This window comes from Citrus clementina, unplaced genomic scaffold, assembly GCF_000493195.1.
Source record: "Citrus clementina cultivar Clemenules unplaced genomic scaffold, Citrus_clementina_v1.0 scaffold_9, whole genome shotgun sequence".
Lineage (NCBI taxonomy): Eukaryota > Viridiplantae > Streptophyta > Magnoliopsida > Sapindales > Rutaceae > Citrus > Citrus x clementina.
Genome location: NW_006261964.1, coordinates 5,627,379 through 5,655,129, shown reverse-complemented (window position 1 = coordinate 5,655,129; position 27,751 = coordinate 5,627,379). Strand labels below are relative to the sequence as shown.

Here is a 27,751-nt window from a genome sequence, read left to right as displayed (position 1 = left end):
AGTATGTGTTGATAATGGCAATTAGAGATGAGGGCATTTCATGTGCTTTGTGGCATCCATGTTGTGTATTTATTTCTAATGTGCCGTCGGCATGTCGGCTTGTTTGACAAACAAATATCATAAGGGCAATGACTGTGTGAAGCCCATGCCATTTCCCATGTTACCAAAAAGAAAATAAAAAAATTAACAATAAAGTTATACTACTTGATTAGTTGATTTACAATTTTTGTGGTATAATTTTGTAACAAACAAGTCAATTAAAAACAATGTCCATTGAATACGTAAAAGATAAGGGTCTAAGATTAGTATGAATTATTATTAGCATTAATTATTAAAGATAACAGCAATGCTCTTCATATAAAATGTGAATCCGATTTTCAAGGTGTTAAATAAAGACTCAATATTAGTATTAAAGATTAATCTTTTCAGTTTCTAAGCAACAAGTTTCGGCGTGCAATTTTCTCATAAATTATTGAGAGCTTATATAGAAGAGTTGCATGAAATTTGCAAGCCCTTATACAAATTGTACAAAAATGTTTACATTGTACAATAGCTTATTAATTTCACATCACTCGTTGAGAAAAAAGAGAAGTGTTTAAATATTTACAAACAATGAAACGACAAGTCAAACCTTAACTCAACAATGTGAGATGCAATTGAAGTTCTCACCCTACAATTCTTATAACTTTGTGAAGAGCCATATAATTTTTAATCCACGGGCCATAACTACCGTAAAAATAGAATCACTAGACATCAAGAAAAGCTTGAAAACCTCCAAACTTCATTATATTTGCCGAGCACTTTGAAATTCATGCTCTCAAGATTAAGCAGAAACACGACAATTACAAGCAGAGAAAAGGACGCATATGCTAATATACAATCTCTAAAGAAGAAGATTCATTCATAAACAACTTGGAATTCATTTATAAATGACTTGCAAAGTTTGAAGACATATTTTTAACTTTGCTTCAGCTGCAACAGTTAAGATGGATTATTAAATATCAGCTGAAGTATCTTCTGTAAAAGCTTTAAATGAAGGAAAGAGGAAAAACAAAAAAAATTGAAGAATAGCCTATAGATGCTGACAGTTCCTGGCTTATCAAACTAAATCGTTACAAGGCGAAGAGGGGAAAAAATTTAAACATCAATTAATGCTACAAATGAAACTGTTTACTGCTTCGCTGCTCGGGATGTGCTTCATAATCCCTTGGAGGCTGTGGAGAATACAAAGGGAAACAGGCAAAGTACAAGCTGTATGGTTTCTATTCAGTGTCCCTGAGGCTTTCGCTTGTCAGCCAAATCTTCTTCTGGACGATAAACACAACTTCATCTCCATCCTGATCTGAATCTGAACTGGCATCGGCAGTTGTGGCCACTGATTCCCAATTCAAAGCACGTAAATACTTCTTTACAAAGTCTACCACTGATTGTTTGTCCCTGATGATAACAAAACCAGTAGGCCTAAGAATGCGATCCATCTCAAGCAACAGATCCTCACCACTGCAACCTCTTTTCTCAATATCGGAGAAGACAGTCCAAGCATGGAGTAAATCATATGTCCGGGGGTATGTTGAATAAGCTTCACACCTGAGAAAATAATCGATCCAATAAATCACAATCGGAAACTTACCACACCCTAATTCGATCTGAGTTCCAATTTTTCCAATCATTTTTGGGATGAAGATTTCTAGGAGAGCTAAAAGGTGAAAGACAAATGAATACGATCATCACCAATCTAATTTCAGTCAAACAGGCCTACTAGTCAAGCTGGAAACATATATGACCAAAGCAGCAAGGCTAGCTTGAATTTGAAGTGATTCTACTAACAATAAAAGGTCATCTCATCTAATTGACTCATGAGAAACACGGACACCGCAAGTGAAATACAATGCAAGGACTTTGGTGGAAAATAAATTTTTCTTTTCTCCAGGCCAGAGTAAAAAAGTATAATAAGATTAGTCTGAAAATGCCAATAGCCAGTTATATTATAGTCAGTTTTTGTGCTTACCAGTTATGAATGCTGCCAATCAGGCCTCTGTCATATATCAGCTTCAGAGTGTTCGGTCCATCCTCAGGCACAACACTCATCACCCAAACATCTTTCTCCTTTAGAGCCGCAGCAAATGACCCCAAGTGTGCCTTCATGTCCATCAAGTTCCTTAGAGAATTGGATTGAATCTTTGGACTCAAGAGATTCCAATAACTATCCACTCTATTTCGCCACGATTCCTGCATCACACCAGCAAAATTTTAGCAATGTCCTGGAGTTTATGATTGCTACAAACAAGATCCAACACATGCACAGGCAAACTAAACTACAACAAATCACACACACAAAAGAAACTGAGTTTAATTACCGTGTCCTTTTCAAACATTTCACTTGAATAACCAAAATCAGCAAGTCGAGGAGAAGGGGCAGTCAATCTAGCTGGCCAAGGAGCCAATCCACTTCCCCTGGCTTTCTGGTCATCTGACAGAAACCAAGAAGATTATTAGTCAGCATGTAATTCTTACCTTAAAACTTTGCCACTCAAACTGGGATTCAGAAACCCAAGCACAACAAATTAATGAAAAAGCCAAAAGCAGATAAGAAGTTAACAAAATCACTGGCATAAATCGCATATATAAATTCAATGACTTTCAATATACGGCAGTTAAACTAATGGTGAAGGATATAAATGGAAGAATATTGTACAGAATTTATAATGTTCTTGTACTGATAATATATAAAATGTATCAAGATTTAAAAGCATCTAATTTGTGGTAATAGATGATTTAACTGGAAAGATCTCTTAAAGTAGCATATCAGGTCTTAAAACCAAAACTTGCTGACATCATGGTTGGGTAGATTGATTTTTAGTTTACTTTATATGATAAAAAGAACACAAAAAAGAAATAAAGATTTAAGGGAGGAAACATCAAAAACTGATTTTCTAATCTCTAGGTGGTCTATGTAAAATTTCCCCACTGTTGTGTCTAAATTATTAGCATTCAAAGTAAAAACTATAATTTTCACCCCTTTCTTTCAGAAATGCACGCCTATTGTTCCTACACATTCAATTAAACTATAATCTCTGTTCGGTCCTGTTTTCAGGGGGGTGGATTGGCATAAGGAAAATTAATCAGCTTAAAAGAAGCTTAAATTGTTTTGTTTCAAAACAACGTCATTGATATCAAAAACATAGACAGAGACAAAAGCAACAGAAAAGAAAGGATACTCACGGTCAGAGTATGGCGTAATGCAAGCTTCCATTTGGACACCATATACTGCATCCGGATCATCATCAGAGTGACAGAGAGGAGGAAGAGTCCCAGGTGCTCTTGCCATATAGCAGTCATTATTTAGAGGTTTTTGCCAAACAACAGTTTGGTTTCTCTTTGCAGCTATTCTCCAACACATGCGTTCAACAAGGGCACTCATCTCTTTCCATATCCTCAGATCCTCTTCATCTTGTGCATAAGCTTCAGGAGATGAGTAGGCGAAATAGCCCCCTGGTCTGAGTAACCTATCTAGTTCAAGAAGAAGAATGCCATCCCTTTGGAGCCAATCAATCCTACAACGAGAACAGTGAGCAAGCTCAAAAGATCTGCTTGGGTAAGGGAGCCTCTTTGTTCCCAGAACACCAAGATATGCAGGAATTCCCCTTTCAAGGGCGAACTGGATTTGGTTTTGGTGCACATCATTTGGTGCCAAAGACATGGTTATGACATCAGATGAAAGAAGATAAGCTCCAAAACTAGCAACTCCACATCCAACATCAAGAACTGTTCGCAACCTTCCTTCATTGTTTATATTGTCATTGGAAAAATTGAGCATCTGCCAATTAAAACCACAGATGTATTTAGTGATCTATGCAGCAGAAGAAGGTTTAAGAAGATCCACGGAATCTAAATAGCATAAATTCCTGAACAGTAGTAAAGACAATGCACAAAAGAGAGAACACCACAGAAATGAGATGCCAGAAGATACAAGAAGCCCACAACTCCATTGTCCCGGGATTCATGGAGTTAGTAAAGAGATTTAGGATCGAAGAAAAGCATACTTACGTTAGCAATTGAAGCAATATACTTATCAGCTCCATAGTGGAAATGTGTGCCTCCTCCAGGGAATATAATCTTTTCACCTTTGACAACCATCCAATTCTGATCAGACTTCTCATGTGCAAGGTGAGTATGAGGTATGTTTGCTTTCCATACTTCATCTCTACTTTTTGGCCACTTAATTGGGACCTGAACCATTACATGAACATGCAACAGTTGATAATGAGTAAAACCTCACTCTTTATCTACCACAACAGAGAAATATATACTATATCTGCTCATAATATGACAGCCACAACGCAATTTTTTTTCAGAAAAAGGTCAATGAATGCTGAGAATCAGCTTCATTATATTCTCACCTTGTACCCAGATGGAGGAGGAATTAAGCAGTTAAACCTCCTCTCGGGAGGAGGACAGTGACGTTCATAGTGCTCCATCAGAGACAAGTCCAGCTTCAATCTCATTTGATATATGAGATTCCTGTCTAAGCAGGGAATTAATTCTGAATGCCTATCATCACAGACCTTCAAATAAATAGCAGAAAAATAAAACCATCACTAAATCAAATCAAATTGAGGTAGGAAAAGCATAAAAGTTGGAAGAAGCATGGACTTAGAGATCATAGAGCAGCAAGAAAGAATAACAAGGCAGAGGTACAGATGAGCTCAGCAGTTTAAACTTACAGGGAAACTCTTTGGTACAACATCATCCTCAACATCTCCAAATTTTGAAGCTTCATCTTGCTTTCCATCATTATCGTCCTCCCCACCCAAGTAGGATGACCCAAGTTTTCTCAAAGATTTTCCATATTCTAAAGCTGATGAACCACGGTTTGAAGATCCGTAATATGCATATAGAAAACCAATAAAGATTGCAACAACAAACACAGATGTAATTAAACGCTTCTTTTGGCCTCCATCAGGTCTTCCCCTCATCTTTAATTTATATTTGAAATCTTCAAGCAGTGTCTTCAATTTTACTCAGAGCAATACGATATCACAATGTGGATCTCATTACACTAAAATCACTGAGCTTCAGATTCAATATCCAAATAATCCCTTTGTGTTTACCACCTCAAGAATACAAACACTTGAAGATCTATCAGACAGGAATGCACCAGTGATCAGACAAACCGAACAACCTGTAATTCCCAGAAGTTAGCTTAAGTTGTGTACATATGCATACAACAGAAAGTCCAGACAAAATCCAGATATTTTATCAAGACATGAGATCCTTAAAGCTGAAGAAGGTTCGACCTTATAAATTAAATAATTGAAATGCGACACATCACATCCAAGTTCTTGAAATTCTCAAAAGTCAACGATGTAACACTCCCCAAAACCAACAAACAATAACAGCTTAATGCATGATTAGGGCATCGAGGGCAAAACATTATTGGATCCCAACAATCAAGCTGTTGGAAAGAAACATTTCAACAGTCAGACCGCTACTGATTTCAAAATCTGACTACGTCAAGTCTTCAACAATGGAAGCATGGCTATTAAAACGAAATATCAAGCCCAAACTAAATTAAAAATATATATATGTGTAAACTAATTAACATGCTTAATGGCAGACAACTGTTAAAGATTAGTTTCATTTAACATATAATAATAGGTCCAGAAGAAAGAAGCAGAAGCTTGTATGACAAGAAATGAATGGATGTGCCAAGTCAAAAGCCATAAAGATAACATTTCATAAATTAAAGAACAAGCAATAAATGTTCAATGATGTGAAACACCTGCAGCTAACAAGCTTAATCATCAAGCAAGCAATGAAAAAGATTGGATCCAAGAAAGTTGACAACAAAAGTGAAACTTGAAAGAAGAACTATCTCCCATAGTGGTGAGTTAACCAACTCAATGAACATAAATCTCACAGATCTATATCAAAAATCCCAATCAGCAACTTCATACCGCATCCAACTCCAAACTCAATCAAGAATCCACAAACTTGACACACATTCAAGAAAATTTCAATCCCAAATCACAGTTAAACTCAACAACAACTTCAACCTATGTCAAAACTAACAAAGATAATGCAACCCAAATCAGATCGCAGTAAAGATTCAATCTTTAAACTAAAACACAGAAACAAAAGCTCAAAAAATGAATAAATAAATGAACAAACAAACACAAAAAGAGGAAAGAGCTTACTGGGTATCAAAATTTCAATGAAATAACGAAATGGATGGAGGGGATCTGACACAAAATGCAATAGCCACGGCTGCTGACGCTGCTGCTGCTGCTGCTCCCTGCACAAAGAGATAGATGTAGAGAGCGTGAGGACTAGATCTTGGGCGATTGCTTTTTCTGCTTATATATATCTAGACAGCACAGCCAGACACACACTTGACTCGAAGAGTAAGCGTGTGCCTGTTCTCTGTGTGCGCGTACAGCACTCTTGCTGTTACGACGGGCAAAGGCTGTTAAAAAATAATAATAATAATCTCCAAGATCTATCTGCAACTTGCTCGATTCAATTCAATAAATGAAGGAGCCTTTCGTTAAGTTCTGTTAAACTAACAGTAGTTATTAATTAATTACTTATTTATCTAAATTTGGTTATTAGTGTTGTTTAGGGAGTGGTGATGATAAATTAGCTAGTTATTTTTATCAATATTATTAAATGCTTTAATTGTTTTTAATTATTAGGGATCGCAATCTAATTGATAATGCCCCCCACTCAAATTTATTCGGAAATTTAAATAAAATGTAGATGTGAATTCTTTGCCGTTATTTTCTTGTCGGTCGCATTTTAATAATTGATGACAAAAGTATCTATTTTATTTTTTTTTACTGTGTGGGGTCACGTGATTAAGATGGGAGGTGATTTTTTTTTCTTTTTTTGGGTGATTGTGGTATTAAATAATTGATAGAAAGAATTAATGAAGTGGCAAGATTGACATAAAAGGCAATGGCGGATTTGGAAAGACACGTGCCCTTGCCCCCGTCTTTTTGCTGATAAAGCACTATAGAAATGGGTGATTTACAGTAAAGTCCTGAATGTTTGCTTAAAATTAAATAAAGCGCTGGTGTAAGAAATTTCATCATTTAAATCCTTCTTATTTCTGTTTTCGGCCAGATAAATCCATTGGCTGGGATTGATCATCACTCTTTTTTACAACATAAGGACAGAACCAAATTTCTACGTCAAAAGTTTAAATTTTTTTTTATACTATATATAAGCAATATCTATCTTATATGCATGTAAAATACATCTCTCTCACATGAACAGTGCATGTATGAGACTCACATATTGTTTATGTGAGAAAAATGTATCTTACATGCATGTAAGATAAAAAAATCCTCATATATATATACATGTGCCATATAATTAATTTTAAGTATACAACTGTAGCTCTTAGTATAGAAAATTATTCCCACAATCATTAACAAAACTTGAATCTTTTACTCTAAAGTCAACAGAAAGAGATGTCAACCAATCCAATGTGAAATTATTGATAAAAACTTCAAAATTCAAATGCCACTATGTGATATTTCTACTTTTTAGGGCGTTGTTCGAAAAAGACACCCAAATAGGATATCCAAAAACTAAATCTTCACTCATGAAAAGAGAGATCCAAAGAGTCGGCCATGCCACCTTGCTTTCAAACAAGAATAATAAATGAGAAGCAGCATCTCCACTAAGACATCACGCCGCTCTCATTTTAATTACATGTTGCAGCTTGCATCTTCTTATTAATAATAATATATAATATATATGTATGCATGTATGTATACAAAGTCTTATTATTTATATATAAGATTTGGAATCAACGTGAAAGCTTATTATATTTATACAAACAATATATATATATATATATATATATATTGGACAGAATGTGTTGATTTTGTTTAAGGGTGGGAATAACTGAACCAAACCAAAAAATTTTTTCATCTAGTCCATTTTTTGGCAGTTTCGTTTGATTTTTTTCTTTAAAAAAAACCAAATATTGCAGTTAAATTTTTGGTTCAAAATTTTAAATCCAGACACTGAACTTAAAAATAATTTTTAAATTAAAGTATTGCGATGTGAGGTTTAGGGTTTGGTTGGATCGAATTAGACCCAAAAAAAATTAGTTCGGTTCAGTATTTTATAAGTAAAAATATCAAATTAATTAATACCCAAACTGAACCAAATAGAAATATCCAAATTGGTTTTTTTTAAATTTTCTAACCGAAATAAAAAAAAAAATTAAAAAACTGAGCGAAATCGGATCCAACTGAACTGAATTGAACCGGTGGCCACCCCTAAATTTCTAAATGAATATACAGCAGTCACACTTTAGTTTGGAAATTCAAGAGACAGTTTTGAGTGGTCTTTGGGCCTTGGATTTGGGATCAACGGGCCACTGGTTGTTCCAATCATGGGTTACTAAGTGCACCCAAGCCTGTTTTGGTGATATGGAGTAGAGGAATTCGAACCCTACCTTTTTATCTCCTTTTAAACTCAATGCACTCTCGGTTGGATCATTAAACTAACAGTGTATTGAGACATCAGTTTGAATCTCTTAAGTTAAAAATTATTTGTCACGTCACAATGAATCGAATCAGACCTTTAAACCATAATCCACAGCGATATCAAACGAAGCCATCAGGTAGGATTTCTTGGGCGTCTAAAGTTTTTTTTTTCCGTGACATTCGTTTCTGGGCTGCACTAGAAAAGGCTCAAGCCCAATAAACACATCACAGAGTTGGAATGGGCTGGTTCTTACCTTCAACAAACGAGGTATGGAGCGTAGGTTAATAGGACCCGGAACTTGCCACTGGAAAGTCACATGTGAACAACGTAAACCATTATTTATTTTATTTGTTGCATACTATGGAAAGGTGATCTTAGACTTTTTTTTTTTTTTTGAATTTTGTTATATAGAGATCGTTACTGACATTACATAAGATATTACAATTAATATTTATAATCATACTACACAATTGGGACCATCGCCATACATTAATACACTGAAGCACTTGTCCAGATACTTTAAACTCTCTTTAATATTCGAGAGGTGCCTACTTCACTCACATTTCGTAAGGGAGAGACTGTCTCCACTCAATTATATTGATAATTGAGGAATTACTAAAACTAACCTCCATAAAGCTGTTATGGAAGCTCAAACCCTTGCATTTAACATTTTAAATGCAAAACTTCTCCCATTAGACCAAAGATCCATTGGTGGAATTTGAGACTTAATATTACAACCTAAAGACCTACCGAGGATAAACCAAAAATTGACACAAATTAAGAGCAATGAAGAGAACTCATATCTAAAGAGATATCTTTCTACATTATACATATATTTAAGAGAGCAATATTATTGGAGAAAAGTACAGAGAATTCAAACAAACTCGATACGATGACTTTTGTTTGTATTTAAAAATTATTATATTTTTAATTTAGTCTGATGAAAATTATATTTCTTTTTATATTCATGTGAGGGAGAATTGAACCACATATATCTTATTTTTATGTTAAAATTTTTATAAATTAAATTAATTAATCCAAGATGTCAAGTTCTTGAATTAAACATTTAAGTATTTATTAATGGACTTTTTGTAGACTATGTTTGATATTAAGGTATTGTAATTTTTAAGATATAATTGTTATTAAAAAATTACTATAACTAAAAAAAAATTAGTGATGTATAATAAATATAATTTTTAAATAATAATTTTAATAAATATTTATGAATTTTTTATTTTTTTGATGTATAAACGTGAGATTCATACAATAAAATATTTCAGCACCGTAAATTCACAGTTGCTCCACCACGACACGGCCATCTCCTGACAGGAGGCGGTGTTAAATCAGCACCGAAAAGAAGGGTCGAGTGAGTGAGTGACAGACGTGAAAACAAATCAGCACTGACAAGGACAAGACAAGTTAAGCCACGTCTAGTCACGCATCAACAGATACCGCGACCCATCGGACGGCCGAGATCGACACACGTGGCGGTAGGCGAGAGGGGAGATCATGGAATTGACCGGATTAAAAGGGGGATCCCATATCATCATCGGTAAAAACTAGGAGACATGAGTGACAGCAGAGCACGTGGGCAGACGAAAATTCAATTCAGTGTTTGAAATATGAAAGGACCATATTTTTGAAACCGTGGGTCTGTCTGCGGGGACGCGAAGTGACGTGAGTGGGGTTTTTTTTTTTTTTTTTGTGTTTTGTAATTCTCGTACCCTTTTGTTATTTTTAGCATCTTTATATGTAGACTATCACCCTTTTGCCTCTTTTTAAAGTCTTTTAATTTTTTTTTTCTTTCTATTACCACCCATGAATAAATGGTGGAACGTGAGAAATTTTAGAATATATTTATTGTATTATAATTAATTAATATATGCATGATATATATAATTGAGTTTAATACAACCATTATTTATATGATAGTTTACAAAATAAATACACACATGTCATGATATTATTTATTGTTGTATGACTGATATGATACGACCGATGTATTCTAAAATTTCTCATGCAATAGATACACATAGACTTTATTTTTCCATTACCGAAAATCCTACAAATAATCATTTATGTTTTCTTCGCACCTAGTTCAAATTCTTTCTATCATCTATATAAATTTTGGTAATAATTATTTTGAAAATATTTCAGTGTGGAACACTTTTTCATAATCGGACAATCAAAAATAATAAATAATAAATAATTATATTTTTTTTTATCTATTGGTAATTATATAATTAAGAGTGAAAATGATACTAAATTAAACTCTCAAGATTTTGTTCCCATAAATATATAATTGGACAATCATATATTCAGAATTGAACAGTTAAACTTGTTTGGTTTAGAAATGTAATACATTCATATCACATTTCGCTAGCGAATCCCATTTATTGACATGGAGATGAAGAATTTTTTAATCGTGGAGATGCCGTTGTCGACTTTTGAAACACTAAAATCTAAGTCTTAATTAACTCGTGGGTCTGAATACATAGGAAAATGAGTGCAGCAATGCAGCTAGCTAGCTAGAGCTAGGCGTTGAATTGTGTAAGGTCGTAGCTTAAGAAATTTAAATTTATTTTACTGGCGGCCAAGCAACACGACCGGACAACACAATCTTTGTTACATTTTTTTCAAAAGGATTCGAATTCGATTACATTGGAATTGCTATAAGATTGATGGAGTACTCTTTCATAGACCACACCTTCAAAGTGATAACGTATTTTTTTACTATTTATTAATTTGATTAAATAGTACTAAAAAAATATTCGGCCTTAAGAGTAATCCAACACAACCATTGCCTTTTCTAAAATTAATCTACATGGCTACAATTGTAAAGAACAATCAATATCAAATATATGGACCCATAAATTTTCACCAATATCTCGACTCATGAGATATAACGCATGAAACTGCTTTTTTTTTTTTTCTGTAAACTAGACTTGCATCTTAAGTTAGAGTAATAATACAGTTACAAACTCTTGTACAAACTTATTTTGTACAAACTGATGTGGTATGATAAGATTGGTTGAATTAAATATCACTTGGCCCACATGATTTTTTTTTATTAATTTATATTTTCATTCAACCAATGAATTAATGCCACGTCAGTTTGTACAAAATAAATTTGTACAAGAGTTTGTGGCTGTATCATTACTCCTTAAGTTATCTTAAGTGTTATATTTGAGCCCATTTTAACCCTAAATGAATGGTTTAGTTTCCATTTCCATGAAAAATAAATCAATATCAGATATGATTCGTCAGTTTTGCTTTCACATGCATGCAACTTTTGGAATTTTGGTGGCAGCGGCAGCAGCAGCATTATTCTTATCATTCAACATAACAAAACCATTTTTACTATTTTGTGGCTTTAAATGCTTAATTATTCTCAGTTTCTTCAACCGGCTGATTTTATAATTATTCGGTACAAGTAATTAAGGTCTTTGAATGACCACTATTAATTATGACCAGGGGTCTTGCAAGGAGAAGACAGAAGAAGAGATTATTAACCTTAATTAACTTGATCGTGTTAGCCATGGGGGAAAGCTTGAGGAGAAATCAATTTATTACTAAATTATCTAGTAAAAAGCATATATCCTCAAGCAATAAATTAAATTGGTGACAATGTCCAAATTAGTCGTAGAGATAGTAATATTTACTAATTTTTTTTCTCCTTTATATATAAATGTAATGTTTCATAAAACAATAAGATTATATATAGGTGGCCTAAGAAGACATTTTAAAGTTTAATTTAAAAAAGTATATTCATGTTGTTAGAACCAATTCAAGCTTCGAATAGCATCAAGCTGAATCCCACCAAAAAAAAATAAAATTAATGCTTGTCAAAAGAGATAAAAAAATCATACAACAGGCATACTAGATCACCCAAATTGATGATGACATTCTAAATCAGATATTAATTTTAGCCAAAAAGGAAAAAAAAAACTAAAATAAAAGTCAAATTAAGATGGTGAAGATTAGTTATGTATTAAAAGCTTAAAAATGATTGAATAATCTCTTTTTAATTTTATAGATATTTTCAAGTCGTTTTAACACTTCTAAATAATACATAAGCACTATATTGAATGTGTAGCTAAAAGTAGAAGATTTTCCACGTCTAGCCTGTAATCTAATTTCTCTCTTAGGTGCAAATTAGCTCCTATAAATTAGTTTTCTAGACGTTTTCAATTCAACCTATAGTTCAAATAAAAGCGTATATAAGTTGGTCAAGCTAATAAATTTTGCATGTGCAATCAAATAAAAGTAATTTCGACTTCTGTTCAAACAAGAGGGCATCCTATGACACATTATTTCAACAAGATTCGCCCTTGATTTCTTAATCTAATTGGGGACATACCTATACAAGCAACTAAATGAGGAAGCATAAAACAACATATGATGCACAATATAAATGGAAACCAAAAAGCAATAAATTAAAGCATCTTCAGCTGGCTCATTATAAGCAGAATTTGAAGGAAGCTGGATATCAAAACATATTCCATTCTCTATAGAATCTAATTTACTTGTTGCCCACATTTGCCTTTTTCCCAAGTAAAGGGAAAAGAATAAATATTAAACCACATGCTAGATCAATTATAGTTTCTTTGCATCCAAGAACTTGATGATTTTATTCATAATGCTAGGATGATTCTATAATAATTATTTGCTAAGGAAGATGAAAAGGAAGGTCCAGTAGCATCAACGCGTCCCTATCAAAATCTTAAATTGTTGATATGTTTTGACAACAAAAAAATGATAAAATAATAGCCTATTGTAATAGAGATTCAAATATAATTGATAGGTGTATGCCCACTTCCAATAAGAAGCATTATAAAATTTCAAGGCATCATAAAAATTTGATTTATTTGTTATTACATTAAGAGATTTGGAAACATCTATTGATGTAATCATAAATGAAATAGATCCTCAATTATTTGACATGTAGTGGTAGCTATAATATCTTTGCACTATAGCTACACCCACTCAGCTTATTGGGAAAATAATTAATCAAAATATTACTTGGAAAAAAAAATCATTTTTAGTATCTAAATTTAATTGATTAGAGTAATTAATCCTTTTCAATCAAACAAACAAAGCTCAAAGATCAATCCATTTCTTATATTTTATGAAAATAAATACAGAATAAGAAGGAAAAACACAATGAAGAGATGATTTCAAGAGAACATTCAACTTAAACAATCAATCAAAGAGTATATCAATCCCTTCAAAGGTTTTTGACCATAAACACATTTTCAAAACCAACCCAGTCGGAAGATATTGTAAACAATTCTCTCTTTGATGGAGTTTATACAATATATAGGCGCCAAGACGGAAGGGGAGGGGGCAAAAAAAAAAAAAAAAGGCTCACATAAGAATGGAAAACAAAATATACGAGTCAATAATAATCAGCCAGGCATGGGAAGCATGAACCATTAATATATTTGTTGGAGGGTTAATTGTTGGCCACAATATTAATTGTCGTGCAAATATTGCCTGTTAAATCACAAATAACATTTATATCCTGTAATCCCAAATAATAATTTAAATAATTAATTATTTAAACACATTTATGATCTTGTACGGATATAGTAGGACTGGCTTTGCTTGTTTGATCTTCCCAGAACTAACCTAAGCGCTTAGTAGAAAACTTAGAGGAGGCCACTGAATATATAACTAGCCAGGGTGTTCATGAAGTGGTGATATGTACATGACACTCCCAATTATTCAATGCATTTGATAATATATCACCTCTTTGGGGGAACATTGGAGACTGAAGTGACACAATGGAGAAATGAGATGATAACAATATTGTTCATTCAAGACAAAGCCCCATCCTACGGCTAGCTAAACACACAACTGCCATCCATAGATGGACTCACTCAACAAAGAAGGAAATTTATAATTAAAGAAACTGCATTGATCTACCTTAAGATACTACTCAGTACTGTTAGGTCAAAATTTGATAATGGGTTATTTACTTTCTTCTATTTCTTCACCCAAGATATAACTGTAGAAGCAAGCTTAAAGCCAATATGTAGTGACAAGATCAGGCAAAACAAGAAAAGGAAAGAAAACATGAATGATACTAAAAATAAACAAATTTGCAGTGAGTAACAAATCTGCAGAGATTTGTTGATTCTTGCAGACTCCATATTTTGAATGACCTATTATTCTATACTATACTATAATATAATATAATATAATATAATATAATATAATATAAGAAATTAAATCAAAATCAACGGAAGAAGAAAAAGAGGGGGGAAAACAGACATACAACATGATCCGCGAAATCTATTAAATGGTCATCAGCATCATAAATCACTACATACATTAACAATACCACAGCTTCTATCACGAACAATAATCCAGTTTTAAAGCTAATACTTAATTAAATAATAAAGGTAATTAAACTTAAAAGACACATACATACCCATATATAAAGATGGATCTTTTATTAAAAACCTCCATTTTTCATCTCTTCTCGTCTGATCATGCAGTTGCATTAGGAGGTGTTGGCTGAGGCTGAGGTTGAGGCTGTTGTGGTGGGCGCTTGCGCTTCTTCTTCTCGTAGCTGATACCTCTGGCTTTAGCCTGAGAGTCACGAACTTCACGGAGGTAAAGCCTGACAGCGCGGGCGCCAAAGGGGTTGGCCTCTGGCTTCCCACCATGCTCTTCGAAGGCAGCTCGGAGTCGGCCGATGAGGGCATCGAGGCTGCCCCACGCCTGCCGGAGCGGGCAGGGACAAGGTGCCGGCGGGTTCGGGTGGCCGAAGAAAGGGCAGAGCTGCGTGTGCACTTTCGTCTTCCCAAACTGGTCCAGGTACCGCAGGAACTCCAGCACGTGGGCCCCGCTGCACCGCTCCAGCGACAGTGGCGGCCTGTGGTTCCGGAGGTACTGCCCGAACGTGTTCCAGTCCCTCCGCTTCTGGTTCTCATACCGACTTAGGGTTGTTGTCGATGATGATGGTGAGGGTGATGACGTGGCGGCAGCTACTGCACCAGCGGCGCCGGAACTGGTGGTGATTGTGAGGGTCGCTGTAGGAGTACAGCTGGGCGTGTTATTTGAGATACCAATGAACTCGTGATGATGAATTGATGATGAATCCATTTTTTTTTTCTGGGGTTAGTACTTAGTAGCTGAAGATAATGGATTTTTCTTCCCCTAATAAGGGTTTCGTTTTGTTGACGATAATCAAAATGATCAAGAAAGTGGGCTAGCTAGCAGCCGATGAAACCGTTGATGAGACAGAGCAAGATACTGTTGACTGTTGAGGTGTTTGATGAATCAATCAGTAGTGGCATGGGAAAGCAAGAAGAAGAAGAAGAAAGGATTTGAGAATATATAGAGAAGAGTTAAGGGAGCGCAACAAGAATTAGGTTCTTTACGAAATAAGTTTTAGAGATGTGAAGTGTTGAGTGAGGATCAATATGCACAATGATACCACATAAGTTTTTTTGTTCTGATATCTGATATCACTGCTGCTGCAAAAGCTTTCTTGGGATTCATTCAATAATGCCATGAAAGAGAGAGAGAGAGAGAGAGAGAGAGAGATTTATTTTGCTTGGGAGGAGATGATGATGAGGATATTAGATTGTGCTTGTGTATAAATATATATTCTATCTATAGGAAGCGCAAACAAATGGGTAATACTGGTATGGCAAGCTAGCTAGCTAGCTACAAGTTTCCTTTTTCTTTTTCTTTAAAATAAAAAAAAAAAACGCATTTGATGAATCTTTGTTTTTGATGAATCCTAGAAAATCTTGAAAGGCTTATGATGTTGGTGGTGGTGGGCTTTATTGGTTAGCTTTTGTGTTTAGGGCTAGCTTCCGAAAAAGGGGGAAGCAACTCAGTTCCTTCTAGTCCTAAATATACACAAACACACAAAGGGTATACTCTTTAACTAAGCATAGTTAGTGAAAGAGTAAGTAATTGGGTAAGTGAAGAGAAAATAAGTTAGGGCTTTTTATGGTAGTAAAAGAACACTAGGCTATCAGACAATAAATTCCAGGGGTCAGCAGTCAAACTATTCTTCTTTCAATAATTATAGTCCCTGTGTTTGGCAGGTGCACAAAAACAGAAAAAAAAATCAAGAAATATTTTTTTCGACTATTTAATTTACTCCTCCGGTCACCAGATTTTGTTGTCCGGACTTTGTCGGTTTCAGCTAGGGATCTCAAATTGTATTACTCTATCATACATATATTAAAGTTTTAATTTGATAAAAATTCGATCACCGTGATTTATGATTATAACCCTTTAACTTTGTTGTTGCATTAGATAATCCATTGCAATAAACAATAATGCAAATTAACCTGGTGATTTGCGCATAGCAACTACAAGCTACAGTGGGAATATTTCTTTTGTTTCTTTCCATAACACTGTTTCTAGATTCAACCCCTCCAATTAGAGCATATCTAGAATACATCTGTTGTATTACAACTAATTAATACATGCATGATATGTGTAATTGAGTTTAATTCAACCACCACTTGCATAATAGTTTAAAAAATAAATGCACATATGTCATGACATCATTTATGACTGACATGGTACAACAGATGTATTCTAAAATTTATCCTCCAATTAATGCTACGATAGCAGATTTTATAGAGATATTTATTGTTTGCATCTTGAAAATCTTCCGAATATGAAGTCAGAAAATTCTAAATTTAAAAGAAAGCTATGCCATAAGTCCATAACACATCAAAACAACAAGAAGGTTGGATAAATATACATACATATATACTTATTCGGTATATGTGTGCGTTTATATATATAAGTATATTGTATTTATTGATTTCTCAAATATACCTAACTTACGTTTTTTGTAGACATATTTAATGGTAGCATCCTATTGTCCATTTTCGTCTGAATGAATAAGCATCATGGTAGCTAGTGCTTGGAGCTAATTTTCAAACGTCAAACTCAACCAGCAGAAATTAAAGCATTCCTCTAGTACAAATGTTTTTCATATGATAATTAACTAGAATAATCTAACAGTTCTAATGTTATAATCACGTTTATCAAAACTTTCGTCACATATTTTAAAAACTTTATTAAAATTCTCAACATGTGTACTATATTTTAAGTTTTTAAGGTATTGAGAAAATTTTATTAAACATGTAGCTGATCATGTGTTCTCGAGTTGAACCAGAATGTTTCACTTAGAAATGAGTTTGGTAAATTTTAATTGTTTGTTTAATTTCTAAATCTATATGATCTTGTAAATCTCTGATGTGCGTTACATGCAATGACTCTAATTAAGTGGCTGTTTGTTTTGTTTTATTTTATCGAACATTAAATATGCTTTACTTTGAGTTATTTAGTTGTTTCATACAAAATTGAGATCTTCCTATTAATTGGAGTACTATATTCTATCATTTACCCTCTTGGTGCTAATTCGTGTATATTCATGTAGAAAAACTATAAGTACATATTAATTTACAATTAGCTTGTATAACAAAGCCACAAATGTTTTGCAAATGGCCACAAGTTTATATTTCCTAGGTTTCTTGTTGCGTTCATGAACATAATAAAAAGTGTCGCATCTCGCAATCAGTATACTGTTAGACGATCTGATTTTATTAAATTGACTGTTTGACAATGTAACGGTATCAGATTTTATGATAACTATTTTTTGGAAGAATTATTGAAGGTGGTGAACGTGAATGGAGACGCAGACGCTGGGTGAGTGAGGCATTATTGGTGGGTTTTTGACTCCCATCAGCAGCAATTTGGCAATTAGTTTTCAAGTGGAAGAACATGGCAACTACCCATTTGCGACGAAAGTTGGAGGTCGACGTGCTTTGAGGTGATGGATGGAGACAGGGATAAAGTTAGCTGTATAATTTGGTTAAATTTGTGAAGGAATAACATGATTTTGTTTCCTTCAACTTCAGCTTCAGCTTTTTTTTCTTTCTTTCTTTTTTTTTTGCCCTTTTTGTTTTTTTTGGGAGGCATTTGCAAATTGCAATTGCCATTGATTGACAACTCCATTTATGAAACTACCGAATTACCCTTCGACCAATCACTGATGACAGTCCATTCAAACACGCCTTTTATTTTATTTTTTTCTTGTACATTTCCACCCTGAATTGAAGCATGGATGCGTCCATCAAGCCACTGTTCCTCTGGTCTGGAAACAGTGCGCCTGGCTACAAAATTTCGCACTGCCGATGCCAAACAGCAGGTGCTTGAACTGACTTTAACTTGTTAATTATATTATTTTCAACTTTTGTTTTGTTTTTTTTCTTCTTTTTCTTTTCTTGAGAATTAGGTTAATGTCGTGCTCCAAACACCTGTCTGTGATAAGCAAAGTTCTTGTACAGTGGCGATCTGATTACATATCAAGAATAATTGCGTTATTTTCATTAAATTCTGATATTTTTCCTAATGCTTCGGGCTCTTTTTCTTTCACTGGGTACTGAAACTGTTTAATTTCAAAAGTTGATTAAAAAATGGAGGACTCTCTTACGTTTATACCATATCAACTCTGATAATATGGAAATGTAGAAACTTATGTTTTTAATCTATAGCAACTATTCTCAGTCAATAATGGATGTTTTGTTCTTTTTAATAGGTCCTTTGTCACTTGAAAATATTGTATAAGACATGAATGTACGCTAATGTATAAGTTTGACTCTAATATCATATATGGCACTCCATGTGCCTACTTATATTTGTACATCTTATAAATTTTGTAGGGTTGCTTATATATAAATTTGACATACTCAAATTTTTATTCTCTTACCTTAACCAAATAACTATTCGTGTAATATTTTTTCAATATATCAACTCACAATTACAGATTAGTTCAAGAGTTGAATATTATCCTAGGCATATTTATTTGATCTAAGATTTACTCTTAACTAATTTGAGACAATATCTCCAATCGGCGTGCCGCATTTTTGCCTTGTGTATATTTAGTCAATCATTTGATAATAAATCAACACTTGATAAGAATTGAATGAACAAAGAAATATTTGGAAATTGAGAGAATACCTTTCCAAATTGAAAGAGATTATTTTCGCAGACCGAAAGACTTTTGACAATTTCTAAACAAATGGTCTCCAAGTTTATAAAAATATTGAAGAAGGCTAATCTCGAATATTATCAACATTGTCCCAAAGTCCTTTGATTAATTTTCGACCAAAACACGTCAGATGTAACAATAATTAAACCCATAGAAAGAAAGCTAATGTTGTATTGTGTTATGCCACATATTTTAGTCAATAATTCCCCGGACCAACCGACAATTCATCCTAAATATAGTAACCTTGCACTGGCACCAAACAAATGCTACAAAATTGTAATGATGTGATGTGCATATAATTTACTGTGATCAAATAAAATGGGCGTATTGATCAATATATTTCATCAATTAATGCTGGGAAAATCAGATGGCAAATTGCGAAATCTATATCATAATTTTCTATCTTACATGACATAATTGTCTTTTTCGACTAATTGTTTCACTTCACAGTAATTAATAAAAGGCTTTTGTTATGTGTAGCAGCCGTTAGATTTCATCAAACGGTTGTGAAAATATAAAATAAAAATATCATGTTATTTTCACAACCGTTGGATTTTCAACCAACGGCTGATGCATAATAATGTATCTTACGTGATTATATAACATAATAATCTCCTTAATAAAACTGCAAACACGATAAATTGACGTGGATTGTAGAATATTTTGGTACATTATCACAATGTTGAAAAATCAAAATTTGCGTCTGTTCTTTTTAAAGACAAATCGTCTACGGAATATTAATCCTTAATCGTACATTAATCACTCTCTCCTAATCATCCACATTATTCGGTTTCCTTACGAAATATGATCTCACATTAGTGCTTTAACTAAAGTTTTATCATGATCCTTGATTTTTACAGCAGGAGAGAATGAAATCATTAGGAAAAGGAGCAGGCAAATGGGCAAAGCATACAGGCATCTGTTTCCATTTGCTTTATTTTTTCTCTTTGATTGACAAGTTAAAGCAAAGTAGGGCGGAGATTTCGTATGTCTCAAACTTTACAAGTAGTAGATATGTGGTGCGTGTTTGTCTGTGTATATAGATATATGATTAATGTGCTTAATTAAAAAGCTTTGCTTTAGCTAAAGTTGAATTAACTCCAAAATGTTAAATATGAAATTTTGCTTGATCCGGTAATGGGCAGTAGGCATAAATTTAAAGAAGAGAATCAAATAAAAAGTTTCATTGGAGGTCTAAAAATCATAAGAATTGTGTGTGGTTGTAATCAACTAGTTAATGGAATCTTTTTTTTTTTTAATTTTTTTAATCCCCCAGTAAGTATTCTACTAGAAGGAAAAAAAAAAAAAAATTTAAGGAGAAGTCACATCTTATAGTAAGGGTAGGGGCTTGATTGTTACCATACATATCTATCAACTTCGTACATGGTTCCCTTTAATTCTCTCTCTAGTTTGTGCAGTAATTAACATGTTCAAGTTGTATGATTCTTTGCTTCTCGTTATTAAAATAATAATAATAATAATATCAAACTATTTAGAATACTAAACTGGCTTTTGCAAAGGACCAAATGATTAATGAATTGTAATCAGATTTTGTTAAAATTGGTTTTGTCAATAAAATATTAGTTCGTCTTTGCGCATGTAGAGAAATGAGATGCAGCGTATTGACACCATGACCATGACTGGCCATTTTTGCTAACGAAGAATAAGTATGATCAATGATCATTTTAACATTCAGAACCCTTTTGCTTATTAACAAGCACTTCATATTTGACTAATACTCGTTTTTAGGAAATAATATAACTACCCATTAATGAAATCGATCAACCAAACTATAACAAAGTGAACAAATTTATACTACCAAGAAGAAAATTAACGCATCAGAGAAAGTGAATCTCAAAAGTGTTAAGTTTTAGGAACAAAGATAAAAATCCATAGAAACGTCAACCCTTTAAACTGAGATTAATAACAATCGTAAGAAGCTTTTTCACCAACTCACGACCAGCGGGCGTGAACTTTTAACCCAGTAAAGGGCTGCTTGACTAGCAATTTCACAAACACGTAGCAGACATTTGCCACCTCGCACCAGATTGTGAAGTGGCAGCCGTGGCCAGATTCAATCATCTCAATGCCTAAAATCTAAGCATACAAAATCAAGCAGGCTGACATTGTAAAGGGTAGTGGATCCTCAGGTTGCAAAGATCTACATAAAAGCATAAAGTGCATAAGGGTTATAGGCAGGTACAGGCTAAGCTAAAAAGCACACCATCACATTACCCTACCAAAGGCTGTATTCACAACCGGAACGCACAAGCAATGGCAAATAGCAATAGGCCAGTTTGGCATTTCAGCTGTTTCCTTATGTGCTCTATAAATTAGGATAGCTATTTCTTAATAATAAGCTATTTAATTTCTTAAAATGTTGGAACAGAAGACCTATTTCTTAATAATGGTTTGATAATGATTCCTTGTGAAATATTCAACTCAGATAAATTCAGTGGCTGACAAAGCTACATGGCAGGCTCTATTGGTGAATAGAATAAATATTGCGATCTTAAAGCAACAGAGTCATACTTGTGAAAAATAAAAATAAAAGAACAACAAAATCCAAATATCAGTGAGTTATGTCTCCTATCTTTCAAAAAGCAGACATCATGAGTAAGTCTTGTCTTTTAACTCTTATGCGTGTTCTCTTTTTTTTTTTTTTACACTGATACTATTAGTGATATTTAAATATTAGACTAATTTAAGTTAAATCTTATAAAACACTCTCTAAAATTTTTACTCTTATTAACATTCTAAGCACGTCTACTCAATTTACATTTTATAAAGGAGAATATTATCTCCACTCAATTATTTCAAAATTAAAGAAGATTTCAAAATTGAAGAAGAAATGAAGCCTCTATATGGGAGCTCCAACTAGCAGCAGCTCCTCCAATCACTTGGCCAGAGTCCTCTCACATAACTCTTATAGGGTTAATAACTACTAAAAGTGAGACCTCACAAAAAAAAAACCACTAATCCCCGAGAAGGGGGTAAAAAAACAAGAATGCGTACTACTGATTTAACTCGCTAATATTTCAATTCCAAGTACTTTCATAAAGACTATACAGTAGACTTACATAAGACTAATTACAAATGACAATTCCAATCATGAATCAACCGTATCATCTTGAGTTGCAGTTCAAAACACTGTATACAACTATAAATATGAAATATTAATATTATTTGGCATCCTTGTTCATATTGCTTCTCATTGGTCACAATCACCCATGAGCCAAGGAGTCCTTGGATCCTCCCATCTTGTTTTTGCCTGTACAAAAGATCAACAAGTCATTTTTCTGCAGTAAGTTTTAAACTGTGAAGAAAAGGAAATATGCAGATTTCTATTCCTTTTTTTTTTTTTTTATGAGTATTCCATGAAATCCTTGACTAAATGATTACTCTGGCAAAAATCAATGAGATAATGTGTCTCTGCAGTCCCCAAAGTACTTGAGTCCTATTTTTTACTCAATAGGCATCAATTTTACCAATTTCAAATGAATTGAAAAAGAGTTCCCCAAATTCAAGGATTTTACAAAATTTGAAAGATGCAAGTACTTTTTGCAGAACTTAGAAAAGTGGTCAAATCTGAGCAGTTTACACAGGACCTTGAAGCTGCAGGATAATAACATTTCAAAAGGCAGAGAAGAAGTGAACAGTGAACCTAAAACCTTCAACAATTCATTGCTCTTTATTTAGAACATAGTTCATTCTGAAGCAAGAATCTTACTAACCTTTCATAGCTTCACCGGATTCTGCTTTGGTAGTCAAACGGCATACAGCCTAATAACCTGGCTGATATTAGCACGACAAACAGGGCAACCCCATTTTTTGGCTTTGACCTCATTCAAACAAGACATACATCCAGCCATGTGACCACAAGGTACACAAGCCCCCTCAACTGGAGCATCCAAACATATCACACATGATGAGGTAGCATCTTTGTCTCCTTTCACTTTACTCTTGCTACCGGGCAATTGCTCAATACTTGGGGAAGAAACATCAACAGGGCCTACATCAATAGATGGGTACTGAACTGGACCATCTTCTGTTATCTCATCAGTAACTGGAGGAGCTGATGGGATTGTGTCCAAGGAATGTATCATTGTTTTGGTAGCAGGCATGTTATTGTTCTGAATCTGAGTTTGCTGAGATGAGTGGCCACTAAGCCTGGCTTCGTGCATTACCCACTGACTGCTACTTGCCTTTGAAGGAGAAGGTGCTGCTGATGCACCTTGACCTGAGTTATTCCAACTGGTGGAGGCAGCAGTTGCTCCACTGCTGGGTCGAGGATCACAAATTGGTGTCTCAGCAATAGCAGTCTGGATAGAGGCATTAATTGCCATTGCTAATTCCAAGTCTTCTGCTGGTGTTGGAGCAGTAGCTTGAACAGCATGACTCTGAGGATTATGCAGAAATGCAGGATTTACCTAACATTCCACACTTTCATGTTATAAACTATAGCTAATTAAGGAAACATAAATCCAAGGCATTAATGTACAATTTATCGGAACAATAGTATCTATTTTTTGAAGGGCATTGGATGATCACTTAAGAAAACATATTAGTGATATACGACAGCATTATCATGTCAATATAATTGGAATTTATAATTTTACTGATGAAAAGTACTTGACAAGTAACTTTGCCCATAAGGCATGTATATAGCAACTATTTTATTAAGCACAAGAAATTGAAGAATGATACTATCACAAGGCAACATATTGTACCTGTGGTATTCCCTTGCAAGCATTGCAGAAAGCCTGAAGTTGTTGCTTGTCACTTTCATTTGCAGCTGCAAGCTTAATGCGTGTTTCTGGAAGAATGCAAATCAAATAGTTCATAAAAGCATGTCTAAACTGTAGTAACGAGTCAAATAAATTTAAAATTAAAGTTAATTTTTAGTATAAAGGCAAACATTACTTTATCCATGGACATCTGATGGATCCATTCAAAACAGAGGCAGGAGCATGGCGAGGGACAATTTATAGTTAACTAATTTCTAATGTTATTACTCACTACATAATATCATAAATAACTTGAAATAACTCCATAGTTATTATACTTACGCCTAATAATTTGAGTTCTACACCTTCGTCTCCGCCTCCTGCCTCTTGGAACTATTCATGAATATAACATTCAATCAAAATGTAGAGAATTGGATGAAGGGGATAGTAACTTCAAAATGCCGAACAATAGGTTTGCAAAATAAATATTTCAGAATCAGAAATTACTGGTGGAGTTGTCAACAATTGTCACGGATGGATCAGAATGCTGAAATTTTGGTTCTTCCAAATTGGCTTTCCACAGAGCAATAACCATACGTGGTCGGGCATCCTGCACATTCATTTATAGTAGCATATAAGTAAACAAAAGCACATAATCTTTTTCTCTTTTTGGTCACTGTCATCCAATAGTTTAGGAGAAGAAAGATATAATAACTCAGAATACCAAATGTTAAATTTGTCCAGCATTCACAACAAGAACGGTGGATTTTCAGGGATACTATAAACAGCAGTAGATATTCAAAAAGAGAACACTCTATACATTGTGATACAACAAGAATCTCAATTTGGCATAATTTCATATAAAATGAACACTTCATTCAATACAGAGCACAAAGTCCAAGACGCAACCAGTAAGGAGGATCAAATAGGGACACCAAAATTCATAAACTACCAAAACCACAAAGACCCAAGTGACAGTACGTGCAAACTCTGACTACAAACACATAATCAGGAATCACATGGTGGCTGAATCATTTCCACCGCCAGTCTTTTAATAAATGTCATTCTGAACCAACGGTCTGTAAGAAGGTTTTGGTCAGTGTAGATAAACAACCACAGACAGCTAAAATGTCATGACAGATGAGGTTATTCCTCTCCTAGTAACTCTGAGAATTTCCTAAGGAAAATGAAGTATAACAGAGGACCAATGACACCCCACCCAAACTAGTAAAAGTAGCTAAAAATGCACCCAAAGAAAAGAAAAAAAGAAAGAAAGAAAGAAAGGAATTGCATTTTAGAGAAACTGATTGCCTTGGAAAATATTAAGGCATACCAAGAAGGATCCTAAGAAATGCATCTAAATTTATCTCAAGAAATTCCGTAGCACAAAATACAATATTTTAAAGAAGCCCTAGTCAAATCCTATCAGTAAACTAAAACAACGAATCATTAACACAGACAATTGACGAGAAAAATTCATTTAAAACTTTTGCCTTAGGATAGAAAAAGATTCAAAATATGTTTCAACAAATGCGATAATTACACATAGACCAAGCTCTTTTCACACATATTGTCACATTAACCAAACCAACAGTTGTAATCTGGTCAAAACCCAAGTAGAAGAGTTGATACTGACAGAATCAAAACAGTTGGGGAAAGGGTGGCGTTGCAGGCGGTGATGAAATGTAAAAGAATTTTAATGATAAATACAAATCTCGGTAGTGATGATTTTGCATTAACATTGTCAAGCATCCCTATGACTCCGTCCATAGCCTTCTAACGCAGTGAACAATATAGATATCAAATATTAGAGTAGTTAATCAGAATTCAATTCTCAACCAGTGAAAGAGAACTTAAATTGTAATACCAGCAAACTAGGATATATTGCAAGCTCCAACTTGAAAGGCTTTGTAGGGTTACGGGAACCAGTTGGCAAGACAGCAACCCAACTGGAAAAAATGCAATATCAAGTACTACTTTGTGAGAAAAACTAATTAACTTACAGATTAACAAAAGAGGATTAGAAGTGTCACATGATTTGCATCAACACGACCCATCTAACTAGGCTCCGATGAGCACATATCCTAATATAACTGAAGAAAAAGAGGATATAGAACTCGATACCCACACTTTTCTTGAAAGCAACTGAGGGGCTAATAATTCAAGAAATCCTGGTCCATAAAGCTCTCGCAACCAGCCAGAGAATATGCAGATGTGATTCTGTAAATCATCAAAGAAATCTCCAGCTTTAGGTACCACTTTACTTAAGAAAAGGGAAAAATATCAATGCATTGGAATATGGAGCACACATAGAACTACATAATTTTCTTATCAAGTACCTCAATTGCACGTACAACATTGGTGAACCCTTTGGCTCTAGCAACCTCAAGAGGAGTTTGACAATCATCATTCAGTACTAATGCATTCGCTGGACATTTGATCACTTATTAAACTCCAGAGGACAATGGAAAACAGAAAAAGGAACAAATTGTAGCTCAAAGAATTTAATTGGTACACTCAACCACACAACGCACCTCCATACGAAAGAAGTAACTTTACAGTTCTTTCGAGGCCTCTTTTAGCTGCATGATGTAAAGGAGTCCCACCATGACGACCTAAAACACACCCGAAAAGAAAACAATAACAAATATGAAAGTTAAATCGGATATTATATTAGCTAATCCTCCTACTCGCTAATACTACAGTAAGTGACACTCTAATTTGACACCTTTTGAGGAAAAAAAAAACTTTTTAACAATGCATTTTATCTTTGCACAGGAAATTGATTAAAATTAATAGCATTTCTAATCAAAACCAAATTTTAAACAAGGCGCTTACTGGGACGATAAGCATCGACTTTAGCCCCAAGCTCAATCAAAGTTTTGGCCACATCATAAAGCCCTGGGTTCATACACGCCACAATCAACGGCGTTTTCCCTTCTTTATCAATCCACTGCAACAACAAATTTTCTCTCACATTAAACAAAAACACAAAAATCTAATAATTAAACAAAATATTATTATTTTTTTCTCATAAAATAGATATTTAATAAAATCCTGACCTCGAGGCCAGCGCCGTCTCGGCAAAGAGCTTTGATGCCTTCGACGTTCCCGTAATTAACTTGTTGATACAGCAACTCCTCCTTGGATTGTTGCAGCCCCATCGTGTTTGTTTCCCAGGAAAATGAAAATCCGCCGGGAAAATGCAGCTTACTTTTTGGTTTACAAATTAATTAATTGCAAGGAAAACGAGTAAATAAATACAGATAGGATAGAGGAAGAATAAATAAAATTATAATTATTTAAAATTTTTGAGGGAAGGTTTCTTAGCAGAGAAGGATTGAATTGCTAAGTATTTTAACGAAGTCAAAAAGAAATTATAATTTCTTAGAAGGTTCTTGGAATTTCATTTGTAATTAAACGAAAATTTTCTTTTAGTTAATGGGCTGTATAAAACGGGTGGTGGTTGACCTACGACAAT

The 27,751-nt window shown here is 34.1% G+C and overlaps 3 protein-coding genes across 4 annotated transcripts; all 3 read right to left on the bottom strand.

Moving 5' to 3' along the window:
* Positions 1-1,060: 1,060 nt before the first annotated feature.
* On the bottom strand, positions 1,061-6,486 carry LOC18031775 (probable methyltransferase PMT8). The gene is made up of 8 exons (XM_006420188.2): positions 6,198-6,486; positions 4,725-5,182; positions 4,401-4,565; positions 4,048-4,230; positions 3,223-3,817; positions 2,358-2,470; positions 2,009-2,229; positions 1,061-1,587 (listed from the first exon to the last, which is right to left on the bottom strand). Exons 2-8 carry the CDS (start codon positions 4,974-4,976, stop codon positions 1,263-1,265), a joined length of 1,854 nt encoding a protein of 617 aa, XP_006420251.1. The 5' UTR covers positions 4,977-5,182; positions 6,198-6,486; the 3' UTR covers positions 1,061-1,262.
* Positions 6,487-14,822: 8,336 nt separating this feature from the next.
* On the bottom strand, positions 14,823-16,101 carry LOC18032587 (protein LIGHT-DEPENDENT SHORT HYPOCOTYLS 4). Its single transcript, XM_006420187.2, has one exon. It carries the CDS (start codon positions 15,616-15,618, stop codon positions 15,001-15,003), a length of 618 nt encoding a protein of 205 aa, XP_006420250.1. The 5' UTR covers positions 15,619-16,101; the 3' UTR covers positions 14,823-15,000.
* A 6,456-nt stretch (positions 16,102-22,557) lies between these two features.
* On the bottom strand, positions 22,558-27,654 carry LOC18033497 (putative E3 ubiquitin-protein ligase XBAT35). 2 transcript variants are annotated; one of them, XM_006420185.2, is made up of 11 exons: positions 27,333-27,654; positions 27,109-27,223; positions 26,805-26,885; positions 26,610-26,698; positions 26,399-26,490; positions 26,138-26,219; positions 24,778-24,880; positions 24,613-24,663; positions 24,274-24,359; positions 23,278-23,973; positions 22,558-22,814 (listed from the first exon to the last, which is right to left on the bottom strand). In XM_006420185.2, exons 1-10 carry the CDS (start codon positions 27,432-27,434, stop codon positions 23,311-23,313), a joined length of 1,464 nt encoding a protein of 487 aa, XP_006420248.1. In that variant the 5' UTR covers positions 27,435-27,654; the 3' UTR covers positions 22,558-22,814; positions 23,278-23,310. The 2 variants fall into 2 exon arrangements, with proteins under 2 accessions (XP_006420248.1, XP_006420249.1); XM_006420186.2 differs by lacking the exon at positions 24,613-24,663.
* Between the last annotated feature and the right edge of the window lie 97 nt (positions 27,655-27,751).

Bases quoted from the DNA above. Each gene is read 5' to 3' on its own strand.
- LOC18031775 (XM_006420188.2), bottom strand. From the start codon at position 4,976: ATGAGGGGAAGACCTGATGGAGGCCAAAAGAAGCGTTTAATTACATCT. The intron at 4,231-4,400 runs GTGAGAATATAA...GTAATGGTTCAG, and splicing joins CTCCTCCATCTGGGTACAAG to GTCCCAATTAAGTGGCCAAA. The intron at 3,818-4,047 runs GTAAGTATGCTT...TTTAATTGGCAG, and splicing joins ATATTGCTTCAATTGCTAAC to ATGCTCAATTTTTCCAATGA.
- LOC18032587 (XM_006420187.2), bottom strand. From the start codon at position 15,618: ATGGATTCATCATCAATTCATCATCACGAGTTCATTGGTATCTCAAAT.
- LOC18033497 (XM_006420185.2), bottom strand. From the start codon at position 27,434: ATGGGGCTGCAACAATCCAAGGAGGAGTTGCTGTATCAACAAGTTAAT. The intron at 24,881-26,137 runs GTATTACAATTT...ATGAATGTGCAG, and splicing joins CAATATATCCTAGTTTGCTG to GATGCCCGACCACGTATGGT. The intron at 23,974-24,273 runs GTACAATATGTT...GTGGAATGTTAG, and splicing joins CTTGCAAGGGAATACCACAG to GTAAATCCTGCATTTCTGCA.